At 46.4% G+C, this 15,355-nt stretch overlaps 2 protein-coding genes and 1 long non-coding RNA gene across 12 annotated transcripts; 2 read left to right on the top strand and 1 right to left on the bottom strand.

Moving 5' to 3' along the window:
- Positions 1 to 206: 206 nt before the first annotated feature.
- LOC123077633 (phosphoenolpyruvate/phosphate translocator 3, chloroplastic) lies at positions 207 to 3,127 on the top strand. Its single transcript, XM_044499932.1, has 8 exons — positions 207 to 1,252; positions 1,359 to 1,487; positions 1,574 to 1,812; positions 1,966 to 2,050; positions 2,160 to 2,282; positions 2,404 to 2,472; positions 2,585 to 2,714; positions 2,799 to 3,127. Exons 1-8 carry the CDS (start codon positions 902 to 904, stop codon positions 2,867 to 2,869), a joined length of 1,197 nt encoding a protein of 398 aa, XP_044355867.1. The 5' UTR covers positions 207 to 901; the 3' UTR covers positions 2,870 to 3,127.
- Positions 3,128 to 3,472: 345 nt separating this feature from the next.
- Positions 3,473 to 8,512, bottom strand: LOC123077632 (DEAD-box ATP-dependent RNA helicase 14). 3 transcript variants are annotated; one of them, XM_044499929.1, is made up of 13 exons: positions 8,324 to 8,512; positions 7,932 to 8,206; positions 7,254 to 7,331; positions 7,000 to 7,119; positions 6,843 to 6,917; positions 6,287 to 6,556; positions 5,737 to 6,087; positions 5,357 to 5,634; positions 4,883 to 5,191; positions 4,752 to 4,808; positions 4,625 to 4,669; positions 4,516 to 4,551; positions 3,473 to 3,941 (listed from the first exon to the last, which is right to left on the bottom strand). In XM_044499929.1, exons 2-13 carry the CDS (start codon positions 8,190 to 8,192, stop codon positions 3,860 to 3,862), a joined length of 1,962 nt encoding a protein of 653 aa, XP_044355864.1. In that variant the 5' UTR covers positions 8,193 to 8,206; positions 8,324 to 8,512; the 3' UTR covers positions 3,473 to 3,859. The 3 variants fall into 3 exon arrangements, with proteins under 3 accessions (XP_044355864.1, XP_044355866.1, XP_044355865.1); XM_044499931.1 differs by having other exon boundaries at positions 4,625 to 4,666; XM_044499930.1 differs by having other exon boundaries at positions 7,000 to 7,116.
- Positions 8,513 to 8,956: 444 nt separating this feature from the next.
- On the top strand, positions 8,957 to 14,201 carry LOC123077631 (uncharacterized). 8 transcript variants are annotated; one of them, XR_006436746.1, is made up of 7 exons: positions 8,957 to 9,473; positions 9,566 to 9,735; positions 10,126 to 12,143; positions 12,450 to 12,671; positions 12,805 to 12,948; positions 13,704 to 13,758; positions 13,900 to 14,201. It is a non-coding gene; the product is annotated as an uncharacterized lncRNA (long non-coding RNA). The 8 variants fall into 8 exon arrangements; XR_006436742.1 differs by having other exon boundaries at positions 8,958 to 9,473; positions 9,566 to 10,737; positions 11,721 to 12,143; XR_006436744.1 differs by having other exon boundaries at positions 8,959 to 9,473; positions 9,566 to 10,737; positions 11,721 to 11,921.
- Positions 14,202 to 15,355: the final 1,154 nt, after the last annotated feature.

Here is a 15,355-nt window from a genome sequence, read left to right as displayed (position 1 = left end):
GGATCGCCGCCTCCATCCAATCGGTCAGTTGATGAGTTGGCGCCGTGGACTACTCGTCCGACCGAGCGCACGTGACGTCACTCCCCACGAACCTCCTTTGTTCATTTCCCGATCATGATCCGGTTCCCGTCCCCGTTTTGCTTTCGCTTTTGTTTTGTCAGCCACCACCGTCGTTATTCTTATTCTTATCCCACGGCCTGGCTGCGCGGCAGCGGATCCCGTCGGCGTCGCTAAAATACCCATATGCATCCTATTGGCATAGCAGCAGCAACAACAGAGAAGATGGCACGAGTTTCATCATCAGAAAATAAAACCACGCACCAGAAGGACCGAAACCCTGAGCTTTTCAACGGAGAGAGCAAAATGCGGAGGGGGTCTCCCGTGGCGAAGCCGCCGGCCGGCCCGCCGTCAGATCGGCAATTCCTGCCTCGCCATCGTCTTCCTCCCGCCTTCCTTTTCCACGCCACTCGTGATGCATGCTCCTTCTCGGTCTACTACATGTCGTCGCACCAGTTGACGGCTGCTCTTTCTTCTTCTTTCTTTCTTTCCCTGCTGTTGCGCTCTCCACATACCAAACCGTCCTTTATTTTTCGATTTGAGGCGGATGGATTGGGATTGGCGACACATTACATATTCCATTCCACTGCACGTACCGCCCACTGCATTTTCTTTCTTTTCTGCAAACGTTTAAAAAACATGGTAGTACTGGTAATAGGAGTATGACCAGGGGGGACGAATCTGTACGGGATCGCGGCGAGATTCACCCGGCGCCACCCTCGCCTCCCTGTAACGTCGTTATACAAGTGTACTTATCTCGGGGGACCTCGGGGGACCCTATAAGGGACGGAGGCGGCTCCGGCAGCTCCAAGCGCCAGCGAACCAACCACGAGGACACGGCAAGATGCAGCGCGCCGCGGCCTCCCTCGCCTCCTCCCGCTCTGCCGCGGCCTGGGCGTGCTCCACCACCTCGCGCCATGCCGCCGCCGGCGCCTCCTGTTCCCCTCGCCGCGACGCCCTCGTGCCTCTCAGAATTCGCGGCCTGGAGCAGCGGCCCGCCGCCCTCCCCATGTCCCTGTCGCTGCTCTCCGGCAGTCGGCCCGCGCGGACGGCAAAAGCGGCGGCCGCGGCGGCGGAGCTGGCCCCGGCGGACGAGGTGGCCGCGGGCGGCGGCATTGCCGGGACGGTGCAGCTCGGCGCCATGATCGTCGCCTGGTACCTCCTCAACATCTACTTCAACATCTACAACAAGCAGGTACGCACGCGCGCCATTGGCATCCCCTCCCCTGTTCCTCGCCGGAGTTCGCCGTCCGTGCGTGCGTGACCGACCAATCAACAAACCCGCTTTGCCACAACCGCAGGTCCTCCAGGTGCTGCCATTGCCGCTCCCCTACACCATCACCGCCTTCCAGCTCGCCTTCGGCTCGCTCGTCATCTTCTTCATGTGGGCCGCCAAGCTCCACCCCGTGCCCAAGCTCTCCGCCGCACAGGTCCGTCAGCCACCTGAACAACAGTTTTTTCGTCTGCTTTTCTCTGAATTTTCTCTCCGGAAACTGAAGCCTCTGCTCCCGTTCAGCTGGCCAAGATCGCGCCGCTGGCCGCCGGGCACATGCTGGGCACGGTGTTCACCAACATGAGCCTGGGCATGGTGGCCGTCTCCTTCACGCACACCGTTAAGGCCTCGGAGCCCTTCTTCACCGTCCTGCTCTCCGCCTTCTTCCTCGGCGAGGTGCCGTCGCCGCTGGTGCTGGGCTCGCTGGTGCCCATCGTCGGCGGCGTCGCCCTGGCATCGTTGACCGAGGTCTCCTTCAACTGGTTCGTCCCGTCTAACTAACCATCGGAGAACATTGTCCTCTAATCATGGCCCGGTGATTATATTCCCTTTTACCGTCGACCCCGAATAATCGGGGCCGGGAAGAATCCCGTTGCTTTCTCACGCCACATATATACGATTCCGTTGACGCGCAGGGTCGGATTCTGGAGCGCCATGGCGTCGAATCTGCTCAACCAGACCAGGAATGTGCTCAGCAAGCGGCTCCTCGGCGGCGAAGAGGTGATTCCTTCCTCTCCTTCTTCAGTTCACCAGTAATAACAATTCAGCATCTCATGATTCTTTCCAAATTCCAACCACTGATGAGTTTGTTCATGCAATGCGTCTGCAGGAGGAGTTCATGGACGACATAAACCTCTTCTCGGTGATCACTGTGCTGTCCTTCCTGCTGTCCTTGCCCCTGATGATCTTTGCAGAAGGTGTCAGCTTCTCCCCGGCGTTCCTCCAGAGCACCGTGAGTCAACCTCAAAGCCTGCAAAATCCAGACAAATTGAACTGTTGCATCATCATAACTTCTTTTTTTGCATCATCATAACTCTTAAACTAAATAAACTATTATGAACTCTGGCATGTAGGGCCTGAACCTGCAGGAGCTGTGCGTGAGGGCAGCCCTGGCCGGGCTCTGCTTCCATGGCTACCAGAAGGTGAGAGCCACGTGACAACTCACACGGTTCTGGCTTCAGTCAGCTCCAAACAAACAGAATGCATGATCTGTAACACTGTAACTGACGATGGTCCTGGCAATGGTAATGGCAGCTGTCGTACATGATCCTGGCGCGGGTGTCGCCCGTGACCCACTCCGTGGCCAACTGCGTCAAGCGTGTGGTGGTCATCGTCTCCTCCGTCCTCTTCTTCCGGACGCCCATCTCGCCTGTCAATGCACTGGGTAAAAACAAATTGATCACACTGCAACCTCTTTCTACTGCAGTCTCTTGTGGCTCTTCTGACTTGTTTCTCCTTGTAACTGCAGGGACTGGAGCGGCACTGGCAGGAGTTTACCTGTACTCCAGACTCAAGAAAGCAAAGCCAAAGAGTTCATGAAGATGTTTTTTCTTTCCTGTTTTGGGTACAGGTTTTTGAGATAGAGGATTAGGTCGATATAGTATCCACGAGAAAATGTATTGAGATAGTAGGTTGTACAGAACTTGCCACGGCCAGTAGTACACTTGTACTACAGGCTACAGCAGCTTCTTTCAATAGTAGCAGGACCAAACTTCTGGTCTTGAAGATTTGTAACATCCTCCCTGAATAATCACAAATCTCCTGACAAATGCAATATGCTCAGATGCCATGAGAATACCACACTCCTCAAGGTGCAAAACCAACTTAAAAAGATAGCTTGTGCCATTGCAAGCCCTAACAAATCTTGCAAACAATTGGCTAGACATTGCTTGACCATCTGTTGGCCAAAATCTTTGCAATATGCAAGATACCATAGGCAACCAAAATTCTGGCAGCCAACCAAATGGATGCCAAAATTTTGCTAGCAATTGGCTGGAGGTCGCCAGAAACTGGCAACATCTGAGGAGAGTGGGCAAGATGGCACAGATAACCAAAATTTTGGTGGGGTAAATCTGAGCACCAACCAAACATGCCCCTTATGCTTTGAGAAAAACGTGCTAGAGCACAAGCAAGGCACACATGTGCAGGATAGTTCAGCAGTTCATGTCGGGCATTTCAGTTCAACATCAAGCCATGCCGAGAGCATTTACAACAGCCAACATAACTTACATGGTTCCGTCCAAAATTCATGGCTCAACCGGTCCGGTTTCCGAAGGATTATAACACGACTACCAGGCATAAAGAGGTCCGAGGTTCCAGGTTTCATAGAGTACCAACGCCAGCATACGGACACCGTATAAAGCGCCTCCGAGACACCACCACATCAACATAGCAAAACATCCGACACGCTTAACCTATGTCAGCAAAGTTCCAGGACACGCTTTGCTTAAACCAACATTACTGATACTATGATTTGGTTAGGGAACCAACTCCATCTACTCCGTTGTTTCGTCACCATCGTGATGCATTTTACCAGTTGGAGACCCCCACGGCCTTGGGAGGGCTCCTGCTCCTAGCACGGTCACCACCACGGGAATTGCCGCTATAGAACCTGCCAATCGAACAAAGCGGGTCATTAAATTATATATAGCCTTTGTAGATACATCACACCCCCGATAAAAAAACCTACTATTTGATAATAGATGAAATAAAGTTGTCAACGGGATGGAACAAAACAGACATGTTTTCACTTAATGTAAAGTGGTGGTTAACTCAATTTGTCAACCATAAAATACAGCTTGATTCAGCTACGCCAAAAGTTTCACCAATACAATCAGATATTTTCTTCTTTATTTCATGAATTTCAAGGACACGGTATGTGTGGGCATAGGTGAACTCCAAAGTTGGTGACATGTGCCTCTATCGAGTGAGATGCTTATTAAAGAGGTATAAATGCATACATCACATAATTCAACTAGGCAATCCATCCAATTGCCACATATGATCTAAGAGCAAATATTGGTAGCTAACAATGCAATCAGATGTTTCTGTTTGTTTCATAAATGTAAAGGACACGGCATAGCATGGGCACAGGTGAACGGCAAAGTAGGTAACCATGTGCTTCTCTGTGGAGTGACATGATGTTATGACTTATAAGATACAAGCACATTTTAGGGATACAGTACCTATCATGAAAGCTGAGACCTTCACCAGAGCCGCCACTGTTATGCCAGATGACAATTGATTAATTATCAGCAGTGGTATATAAGCTGGAAACAAGGAAGTTATACTAACCTGGCAGGTAAACTTGCAGCGCCACTGGTCTGATTGTTGCTACTGCTGTTATGAATGATGCAAGTGAAAGTTCATCAGGTATGGATGAGACTGAAAAGGAATTAGAGAATAGGAATTGGTGCCATACCTGGAATGGAAGCTTGGAGCGCCACCATATTGATTGCCACTGCTGCTGTTATTATAGCTGCAAACGATAATTCATCAGGCTGGCGCAAGTGCTGAATGAAGTATTCAAATCAAATAGAAACTGATATGCACCTCGACTGAAAGCTTGGACCATCCCTAGTCTGGCTGCCATAAGCTCCCTGGCCACCATAGGAATCATTAGAAGATGCCCACCGCCGTGGCCCCCTGCCACCATACCCTCCACGGCCGACCATAGCTCGTAACTCTGGCGAAACATTTTGGTTCGCACCCTCCAAAATCTTCACAAGATCTGAAGCATACTTAGAATCCTGGTCACAGAAGAATGTGTATGCAATTCCAGTCGCACCAGCCCGGCCTGTCCTCCCAATTCTATGGACATAGTCCTCAACACCCGTTGGGAAATCATAGTTAACAACAACCCTGTGGGAAAAGATTTCGGAAGGATTGTCAGTGCACAACATTTAAGAAAACTACAGAATAGTAAATGTGCATTCAACCATCACCATTATGAGCTATATACATGAAATCTTGTTTACAAATAGTCAAACTAGAAAGTCAAAGAAGTTGCAAAGTTAAAGTTCAAACCTGATGTCCTTCACGTCTAAGCCTCGAGCAGCCACATCAGTGGCTACAAGAATTGGGCACCTGCCGGTCCTAAATTCACTCAGCACAGAGTCCCTCTCAGCCTGTGATTTATCACCATGAATAGCAGAAGCACCATACTGCCGTGATAGGTTCCGAGACAGCTGATCACACATCCTCTTCGTGGAGCAAAATATAATCACCTTAGATCCAGGCTCCTGTTGTCTCAAGATCTGATCAAGGCGCCTCCCTTTCTCGAAAGATGTGGTAACTTCCACATGCTGCAAGGTGTAACAAACTAGTTTAAAACAATGAAGCAAAATTATACCTCAGCCTAGAAAATAGCATTTTTACCCTGCAGAAAAAATAGCATTTTTTATTACCTGGGTGATTGACTTATTTGCAACCAGCTCATCAGTGTTCCCAATGTTAACCTGGACAGGGTTAGTGAGCAAATCGGAAGCTATTTTCCTCACCTCTCTTGGCCAAGTGGCAGTGAACATAAGAGTTTGCCGTTTCGGTTGCACTTGTTTCACAATTTTTCTTATTTGTGGCTCAAACCCCATATCAAGCATGCGGTCAGCTTCATCAAGAACGAGATAAGCTACCTGACGGAGACTGACTTTTCCCATTTCTAGTATATCATTCAGTCTACCAGGAGTTGCGACAACAATGTCAGCACCACGCTCTAAATCTCTTAGCTGAGGGCCTTTTGGAGCACCGCCATATAGACACTGCAAAAGAAAAATTATGATTAAGACAGTATTCTGTTACGGCTGTATCAAATATGTAGTTTACATAAAACGGAAATTCCATTTCTTAGATACAAGTAACATTAGCATCTAGCAATGTGGATGCAATGTGGATACAAGTGAATTAAGTGGTCTAAGAGTAGAGCAGTGTAGTGCACACATAAAGATAGAAGGAACATACAGTAGATGAAATTCTTGATGATCTACCAAACTTGATTGCTTCATCTTGAATCTGTGTTGCCAATTCCCTGGTTGGAGACAGAACTAACACAGTTGGCCCATCCCTTGAATTGTGCCGTAGGTTCTTAACAAGTATAAACCCTGGAAGTAGATAACCCAGGGTTTTTCCAGAACCTGTCTTCGCCACAGCTACAATATCACTACCTTTTAGAGCAATCGGCCACGATTGAGCTTGGATAGGACTTGGTGCTTTGAATCCTGCTTGCTGCACCTGTAGACATAAGTAATATGTGAACAACTGAATAGTATAGCTGATATTCAAGCCCAATATACAATAGGACAAAAAGGAAAAGGTTCCCTATGACATAACATTTTAGCTATATAGAAACCAATTCAGGTGTATTGTAGCTAAAGAAACAACAAAACAAAGAGCATATTTTTCAAACCATAGCAGGCTGGAGAAGACAACGGAACATGTTGAACTCTAATTAAAATTGTTGACTTCAAATAGGGTATAAGGCAGTGCATTACTACTTGTATGCATTATGTGCACGTACCTCCCTTAGAATCTCCGAAGGGAAGCCTGTGGACTGAAACGACATGAATGGCGATGGAGCTTCACGTCCCGGGCACTAAAAGGTATGGAACAACTGAGTCACATCGCGCATAACAACAAGGAGGGATTGGGGGCATAAAAGAAGTTGGAACACATACAATAATAGTAATCTCATGCTTTTTACGGTATGCATCTACCGACATGTTTCCATTGTCAGCCTGTGGAGCTGGGTTAGTAGAAGGCACAGGTGCAGGGTTTGCTCCAGCTGAAAAGCGCTGCTGAAAAAGAGGATAGCATGTTACTATTTGGGAGCAGAACAAGATATGCATCACAGTTGATGTGGCACTCCTGTGACATTTATGGAGCAATGCAGTATAAAATATGTGACCTGTAACGTGCGAGAATGTGTTACCTCAAAAGAAGGATCGTTCCTGGCCTTGTGATCAGCAAAGGGCGCATTCTGCACGCGGTTTCCGGATTCAGTGTGCCGCTGAAAACAAGAACAACATGTCATGATACTGCATAGTTAATGAAATAGATTCCCCAGTTACAGATCAGTAGGCTTAACAAACTGAAATTTCCACTTGATAGTTAAGTGGCATTGCTATTCTAAACCATGCTTGCTTGTGTTAATGAGAAAATACAATGCAAAGCGCATAATTTAACCTCAACACGAGATAGGTCAAAAAACCTAAACTCTCTGCTTCCTGGGTAGTGGCATTGGGGTAGGTTGCCGAAAGAACTGAAGTTTATGCTTAACAGCTAGTGGCATTCGTGTTGTATACCATGCTCGTCTGCATTATGACACAGATACAACGCGAAACAAACAAACAATGATGTAACAGTAGCGTGCGGATGATGAGAAGGTGGGGAGGAAATATAACCCCAGCTCCAAATGATCAGGAGGCGCACGCATTCTGCGAGCGACGCGCCACAAGCTTGCGCTTGCTGCCGGTATGCGACAAACCAACGAATCGAAAAGGAAATCTCGTACGCACATTTACTTACACCCCAGAAATTAAGCCACAGAAGCTACGGGAGAGGGACTAAAAACCCCCACCAAAAGTGGGAGATGATTTTGGTGTTATACCTCGGGCTGGTCTCTGGGCCTGGCCCTCTCGTCGTGGTGGTACTGGGGCTGCTGGACGGGAGCGGGGGCCGGGGCCGGGGCCGGGGCCGGCGCCGGAGCGGGGGCGACGGGGGGAGGGGGGCCGGTGGGGCGGTCGTAGGTGACGGCCTTGGTCTCCGGGTTCCAGAAGTAGAGGTAGCCGGTGGTGCCGTCGATGAGGCCCCTCCAGGGCTTGGGCAGCGTCGGATCTGGCGGCGCGTAGCGCGGCGCCGCGGACGCCATTCCTCCTCCCAACCCTACGCGGAAAGGAAAAAGGAAATCAGATCAGGGCCAGGCCGCAATGCGCACGCGGGGCAGGCCCGGAGGAGATCGGGGACGGAGGGAGGGAGGGAGGGAGGGGCGGACGGACGAACCCTAGCGATCGGCGGCGCGGGGGGGTTGCGGATTGCGGCGGCGGACGGAGGAAGGGGCGGGGGAGGGAGCCCTGGGGCGTCGCGCTGTGGCTGCGCGGTCCTCTGTGGGTGAGTGGGAACCCTTTCCTTCCTCGTCGATGGGGGCCGCTGCGGTCGCGTGGTTAAGTAGGGTGGGTGCGTTCTTCGCCCCGTCCGATTGAAAAGTATTCTGAGAAAATGGGAGCGGAGGCGTCGATGGGGTGCGGTGCGCCGCTCACACACCTGGCCTGACCTGACCCGGCCCCGGGAGAGCCAGCGAGGAGTGGAGATGACAGGTGGCCAGCTGCGACAAGTGGTGGTGGGATCGGGAAGCTCGAAAGGTGCAAGGCCCAGGCCCGCGCCCGGCCCGGCCCGTCCCGAGGTTCATTATCTCTTTGCTGCTTTCGGCCCAGGCACCGCCTAGCCAGCAGCTACTGTGCTTTGCTAATTCCAGCGAGCGCTCTCGCCTATTTCGTCTCGCGGAAAAGCAAAGGACGAGTTGATTGAATAGTCCCCCCTTTCGTCTGGTTTTTTCGACTGGTTTTTTTTCAACCGGTTTTTTTTGCTGGTTTTTTTTCGTCTCCCCCATCCCACCCCACACACGCAGCCAGAAAACACCCCGCAAAAAACCTCTCCTGTCGATCCCTCGAGGACACAGAGCCGCCGTCCTCTCGTGCGATCTCGCTGCCGCCGCCCTCCGATCTGCTCCTCCTCGTCTCCCGAGGATACGCAGCCGCATCCGCATCCGCCGACGCCGATCCGGGCAGATGCGGCCGTCGTGGATCACGAGGACACCGTCACCACCGGCGCCTCGGATACGTCGCCCGTCATGGATCAGGATCCCCAGGATGCCGACGCCGCCGCGGATCCACTGCCACGCGCAGCTCGGGCCCGAGCCGCGACGGGCTCGGCTATCGCCGCTGCCGCGTGCGCCCTTCGTCTCCAGGCTCGAAGAGCCCCGCCGCCAGCCACCCCCAACCCACATCGGCGTCAAGCTATCTCCTTGGTGTTGTTGTCCTCGATAGGCTAATGACTCGAGGCATGCTGCTAGCATAATTACAGAAGGCCATACAGTCAGCGGGAAAGTGCTCGCCGTCGCCAATGATTGACTGCTGAGGATCTCCATTCGGGGGTACGTATTCCTCTCTCTCATCCTTCCCTTTTATCTTAGTTTCTTTTGTGCTTTATTTTTCGATCCAGTTTTTCCATGCTTATATTTGATAGATTTAGCTACCTGCTCAAATAAGATGGTCAATAGTTGTTCCTGTGATCCATTCTATGGATGAAGAAGGAGAAGACAAGGGAACACAATAATTTCTGTGTCATATTATTTGTTTCTGATGGGGCTACTCTGGAATACAGTTTATGGGCGAGAGATCAGACTTTCAGATTGGGTGCGGTATTATATCTCGTCAGATTCAGTAACCAGCGTGGAATTAATTTTAATTTTGTTCCTCATCAGATAAGTAGAGACATGCTTTACCCCAATCTTCATTGATGAATCTCAACTACAAAATCCATGATAGTTGCGCTGTATTTTGTTGGGTCCAACATAAAGCTGAGAGCAGAGTACCTACTTTGTCTTGGTATATCAAAATAATAAGGAATCTGTGAGATTAGATAAGCCAAATAGTTGGTACTTGCTGAGTCTACAAAATTATCTTAAATGTTCCATTTAGTAGTTCACTGAATATTAAACTATGATGTTTCTTCCATTGGGGAGTTGTTTTATGTAGCCCAAACAACAAACAGCCTATGAACTTCTGAACCAATTCTTTTTTTAGTAGGACCTTATGCTCTTTTAACTGAAAAACTGGGAGCACTAGCAGTTCTTCACAAGGTAATCACCTCCTATGAATGTTTGGTGGTGCTGGTCCAATTTCTATTGCATTGCTTCTGATGTATGAATGGACTATTTTCCTCATTTGCTAATTAACGCAACTGGCGTAATTCTTCATGAGAATAGATATTTTTGTAGTGCACAGTATGTTTATTTTAGTTACCCTCCTTATGAATAGATTTTTTGTAGTGTACAGTACAATTTTTTTGTCAGGATTGCATGTTGCTTGCTACTGCTACTTCTTGTACAATTGTGTTGTTTTGTAATATTTCTTAACTGTTAAGAGATATTGCCACACTGAGATTTTGCTACGGGAATGAAAGTGGATTGGACAATGCCGCTAGCTCGGATGGCGCCCCGTCTGGATGTCGATCGGGGGCGATGTGAGGAGGGCAAGGTAGAGAAAGGGGGTCAGGTTGGCGCCACAGTAAGGTGAGCGAGGGGGCGGGGTTGCGTCGCTGCTGAGATGCGCGAGGGGATCGGAGCTGCGCCAAGCGGATTCATCAGAGCACTTCGCTCCCGCTGCCTTTGGACTGATGCTTAGATGGATTGATGCGTAAGAGTTTGAATCCTTTCATTTTTCACTTCTCTAATGGGTGGCTGATGGCCTGATGCTTTGATGGATCAATGCATGCTAGAACTGTCTGATATGTGCGTGCGTGTGCACATTTTTTATTTCGATTTTTGTAGAGATTGGTTCATGCTTCTCTTCTTATGGATTTCTTCTTTCTTTTGTCTGTGTTTGTCACTCTGTTGCTGAATGATTTGGTGATTTTTTTTCTTTGTGGGCTTATCTGATGAAATTTACTGCTAATTAGATCGTGCACTGACGTTGCCACCAGAAGATAGATCATAGATGCATGTGTTTGCTTTCGAACATGGTGCGTAATCTTTAGGTTTGCCAAACGTCACCTCCGGCAATTTCAGCTCAACATGTCTTGGTGTCTGCAGATGATTTGGTGATTTTTCTTTTCTTTGTGGGCTTATCTGATGAAATTTACTGCTAATTAGATCGTGCACTGACGCTGCCACCAGAAGATAGATCATAGATGCATGTGTTTGCTTTCAAACATGGTGCGTAATCTTTAGGTTTGCCAAATGTCATCTCCGGCAATTTCAGCTCAACATGTCTTGGTTTCTGCATTCTGAGTTTAGAGTTCTACATAGTGGAATGGTTAGTATATGGGAGTTTGCATCTACAGTTGCATACTGTAGTTCCATTCCGTCCTTCCTTATTCAGAGATGAACTGAACCTCTAATTTTTCATGTACTTTTGTGTGATTGTGTGAAAGTGAGGTGGAACTGACTATTTCGGGGGGAAATCAAAAGATACCACATTAGTATAGTAGAACGTACTACTTGCTCTTAAGATTTCAGAAATGACATGTCAAGGACAGGGTATAGAGATCCGAAGAGTATTCTCCTTCCGTCATCGGTTGTTAAATTAGTAACGCCCAGCATCGTGTGCGATGGAGCCCTTACCGCTGTTCACAACTGAACTCTTTATTTTATTTTAATCCTTCGGATTTGTCGGGTCAGGGATCCTTCAGTTTTGTTGGATCAGGAAGTAAGAGCACCGGGACTTCAAGGACGATGTAGATTGTCGAAGGCAAAGTTGCAGAGTGCATGGGCAGCAGTACCAGTGCAAGAACCTCGCGCATGACGGAGCTGCTGTGGTAGAGAAGCAAAACCCAACGACTAACTCTACAAGCTCTGGTCGCTGTCTTAAACATCACTAACGTAATCATATCTCATTCCATTATGCAAATTTTATTTCTGATTTTTTTTATTCTATTTCAGTACTTGTACCTTTTTACAATGCGTTTAGTGCATATGAATGAAGTATATTGATTTATCTTCTACCTATGGTTTTCTGTGCTTTATTGGTGCTCAACGTTTTTGACATGTTGGCATGCATATTACTAAATTTGGTCAAGCAACCCGCCAACAAATACAAAGAAGGTGAGTTTATAATGTGTAATACCCGTTTTCTTTTTCTTTTTATCCTGCAATGTGCAATACTTAAATGGAATTCAGTTATTGATGTTTGTTTTATGGGGTTGAAAAAAGAATCTCAAATTTGGTGACCCTATGTTGCTCGTTTGATTATGATAAATGCTTGTTGAAATGAGCCAACTGATTTTTTTCTGCTTTATGTCACCCTTGCGTGACGAAAGTTATATTGTCTAAGGGACGACTTAATTGATTATAGTTCTCTTTATCCCTGGAAGGTGCTATGCAACAATACAAAATTGCTTTTGTTTGCAGGGCTATATGTCTTCTGATCGTCTTGATGGCATATATGAGGACCTGCAATACTGAACCTGGAAGTTAGTCGTTGAGGCAGTGGTCATGGTAGTGATATCTACTGCCAGAACATAAACGTTTGGCCCTCCTTGTTGCCACGAAGGATTATGATCTACTGGATTTACAGAACCAGTTAATGGCATGATGCTGGCAGTAGTAATGGAGGGTTGTGATTTCTGGATGGTAAATTCAGAATTGGAAATGATATTTTCTAATGTATTCATACAGTTAGATAAGTATCATATTAGATTTTCTTCTCTTACCTGGAACTTCTGCCATATAAAGTGTGCTTCCCTTTGATTTACTGTTGTGCCAGGAATAGGACGGATTGGCGTCCTCTTCTCACGAAACACACTGACACAAAATTTCTGGTTTCTGACGTACAAGGATTATTTACTATGAACAAATATTGCAATGTTCATTCGTAGTACTGTTTGTTGAGGCGATGCCTCTCCTACAGGTATGAAATTATCGTTGGGCCTTCAACTATTTTTATTTGATGTATATGATTCCAAACACTACTTGTTCCAGTACTACATATTGGACAAAAACAATTTCCTTATATGCTAGAACACGACATGGCTAATTAGTAATTGCACTACATTCCTAATAACTGTTAAACTTTTGGGAGGCATGGCAATGTTCTTCAACCATGATTAAGTTCATATATAATTAGACACTTCAAATAGAATGTCCTGTGACACAACTCACCTTGGTAACTATGCTACAAAGTGTCTGAACCTGCATTTTATATCAGGATGATAAAATTTCACCAATCTATCATCGTTCACACTAAATTGAACTTGGGAGTGTTAAAAACCGCCGTCACTAATTTAGCTAACCGCTCACCAGTAGGTAATCTAGCTAATCGCTCACCAAGTAAGTAATCTTTAATCTGAAGTTGTATATTGACTGTAGGGCAATAACAACCCAGTTTTCAACAGCGCAAAATACTGAAATGCTGCTAATTTAAGAATTGAAGAGATTGCCTTTTCATTTTGTAAAATCTTCCTGTTCCATTGTGCCATCTGAAGTGACCAAGCATGATCTTTGATTGGCCATGTATGATGCAGCGGAGTCATTTTATTAAGCTGGCATTAGTAGTTTTGCATTTTACATGATTTGTGTGCAAGTTTGAACGTCTGTCGAATAATATTAATTATAATACTGAAACAGTCTGTTATTGTTGTTATCTTCTTGGGAGTACTTGAGAAGGCGCGAAGAGGAAGGTGGGGACACGCCATGGCAGAGGCCAGTGCCGAATCTACGTGTAAGCCGTGGCGTAGGGTAACCCATAGCTTTTTTATAGCACCCCTTTGTTTTTCTAAATTGTACGCATTAGTCCTTGTAACTTGAGAAGATTGACCCCACAGATTTCTAATGTCCCCACATGGTATTCTTGCTGGCGCAGCTGCTGGCAGAGGCGCGTGGTTGACAGGAGGAGCCGGGGAGGCATGACGGTGGACATGTGGATGTTATCGTGGCATTGACACATTTCGCCCTACCAACACTGCATACCAACGTGACTGAATGTTATCGTGGCTTAGATGCCCTATCAAATTCTTGCTTGACTTTTTGGTTTTGTATGCTCGGATGTATGTTTCAGTTCCTACATGGTATTTCTCATGTGGAGTTGAAACCACATTTGGTTGGTCCAATAGTAAATAATCATATGTTTCACTCTAAAATCATATTGCATATAGAGTGATGTTACGTTCTTGTGCAAATTACTACACACATATACATGGAGTTGCCTGAAAAAGTCTCACACTTGGACTCCTGCAAGTAACACTATCGCTCGCTTGTAGAGTTTGCAACTGGTGATAACTGTCATACTACTGGGTAACAGCCTTACTCGAATCAGCCTTGACCTTGTATAATATACATAGTTATTTGGTGCATGGTATTTTTAGTGAATTTGATCAAAACTTTGTTATTTTAAGTACATTTGTACTTTAGTTGTTTATTCAAATAAATTTGTACATTTGAGGACACGGTAGGCGCACCAACCGCACTATAGCCTTGCAGTTTTTCCTAATTTCTTTAGGTATGCGATGTCAATTTAATATTCACATATATGCTGAAATTTTGACTTCGAAGGACCATCACTGAAGTTATATGCTGAAATTTTGACTTCGAAAAACCAGCACTGAAGTTATATGAAGTTCCTTGCAAGAGCTATATCATTCTTTTGAGTACTACTAATTAATTCCCATGAGTACCAATGGTGAGATTTTCAGGCGTAAATACTTGATGTGATTCTCATTGTTGGCAATCTTCATGAACCTATCAAGGAGAACATTGCAATACTAATTGTTGCACAGGTGTTCTCAACACCGGCTAGCAACAAGAGAGAATGATTGTTCAATGCTCACTGTTGTAAGCTTGATCCAAGAGGAGCTTCTCAATGTTGTACATGTAGGCTGTGAGTAACCGAAATAATACCTATTTGTTCACTCTTTTCCTATACCTATGATTCATCTACCACTGTTCAGTAGAGTTCAGTTATGTGCTTCAATATGAGGAAGTCATCATCTTTTAAAACATACCGTTGCCTACTCAAACATATTTTGTTCCTTTTTGTTTCCAACAGATTATGTATAAAAACACGTGTACAATAAGCGGCAGAACCTGCATTGGACCGTCCTCATTTGCTCTGTCCATTTTTTCTAAAGAAATAACACTTCTGCAGTCCTACACATTTAGAGATACAATTTAGTATGCTATTACAATCCTCGTAATCACACGCTATATTTTCTGTGGGAATTTCTGTCATCCATTCTGATTTTGAGGCAAATATATCAGTTATTTTTTTGTTCTAGCAAGGTACCATATACATGTTATGAAATTCGCCTTTGCCTTCCAGG

The sequence above is a fragment of the Triticum aestivum genome, chromosome 3D (assembly GCF_018294505.1).
Source record: "Triticum aestivum cultivar Chinese Spring chromosome 3D, IWGSC CS RefSeq v2.1, whole genome shotgun sequence".
Classification (NCBI taxonomy): Eukaryota; Viridiplantae; Streptophyta; class Magnoliopsida; order Poales; family Poaceae; genus Triticum; species Triticum aestivum.
Note: the sequence above shows the minus strand (reverse complement) of the source record. Positions and strands in the feature narration are given on the sequence as shown.

What these genes read in the sequence shown, in the direction of transcription:
- LOC123077632 (XM_044499929.1), bottom strand. Translation starts at nt 8,192, where the DNA reads ATGGCGTCCGCGGCGCCGCGCTACGCGCCGCCAGATCCGACGCTGCCC. An exon ending in GCTGCAAGTTTACCTGCCAG is followed by an intron (nt 4,552 to 4,624) that starts GTTAGTATAACT and finishes CTGGCATAACAG; the next exon opens with TGGCGGCTCTGGTGAAGGTC. An exon ending in GGTCTCAGCTTTCATGATAG is followed by an intron (nt 3,942 to 4,515) that starts GTACTGTATCCC and finishes TTCGATTGGCAG; the next exon opens with GTTCTATAGCGGCAATTCCC.
- LOC123077633 (XM_044499932.1), top strand. Translation starts at nt 902, where the DNA reads ATGCAGCGCGCCGCGGCCTCCCTCGCCTCCTCCCGCTCTGCCGCGGCC. An exon ending in TCAACATCTACAACAAGCAG is followed by an intron (nt 1,253 to 1,358) that starts GTACGCACGCGC and finishes CCACAACCGCAG; the next exon opens with GTCCTCCAGGTGCTGCCATT. An exon ending in ACCGAGGTCTCCTTCAACTG is followed by an intron (nt 1,813 to 1,965) that starts GTTCGTCCCGTC and finishes GTTGACGCGCAG; the next exon opens with GGTCGGATTCTGGAGCGCCA.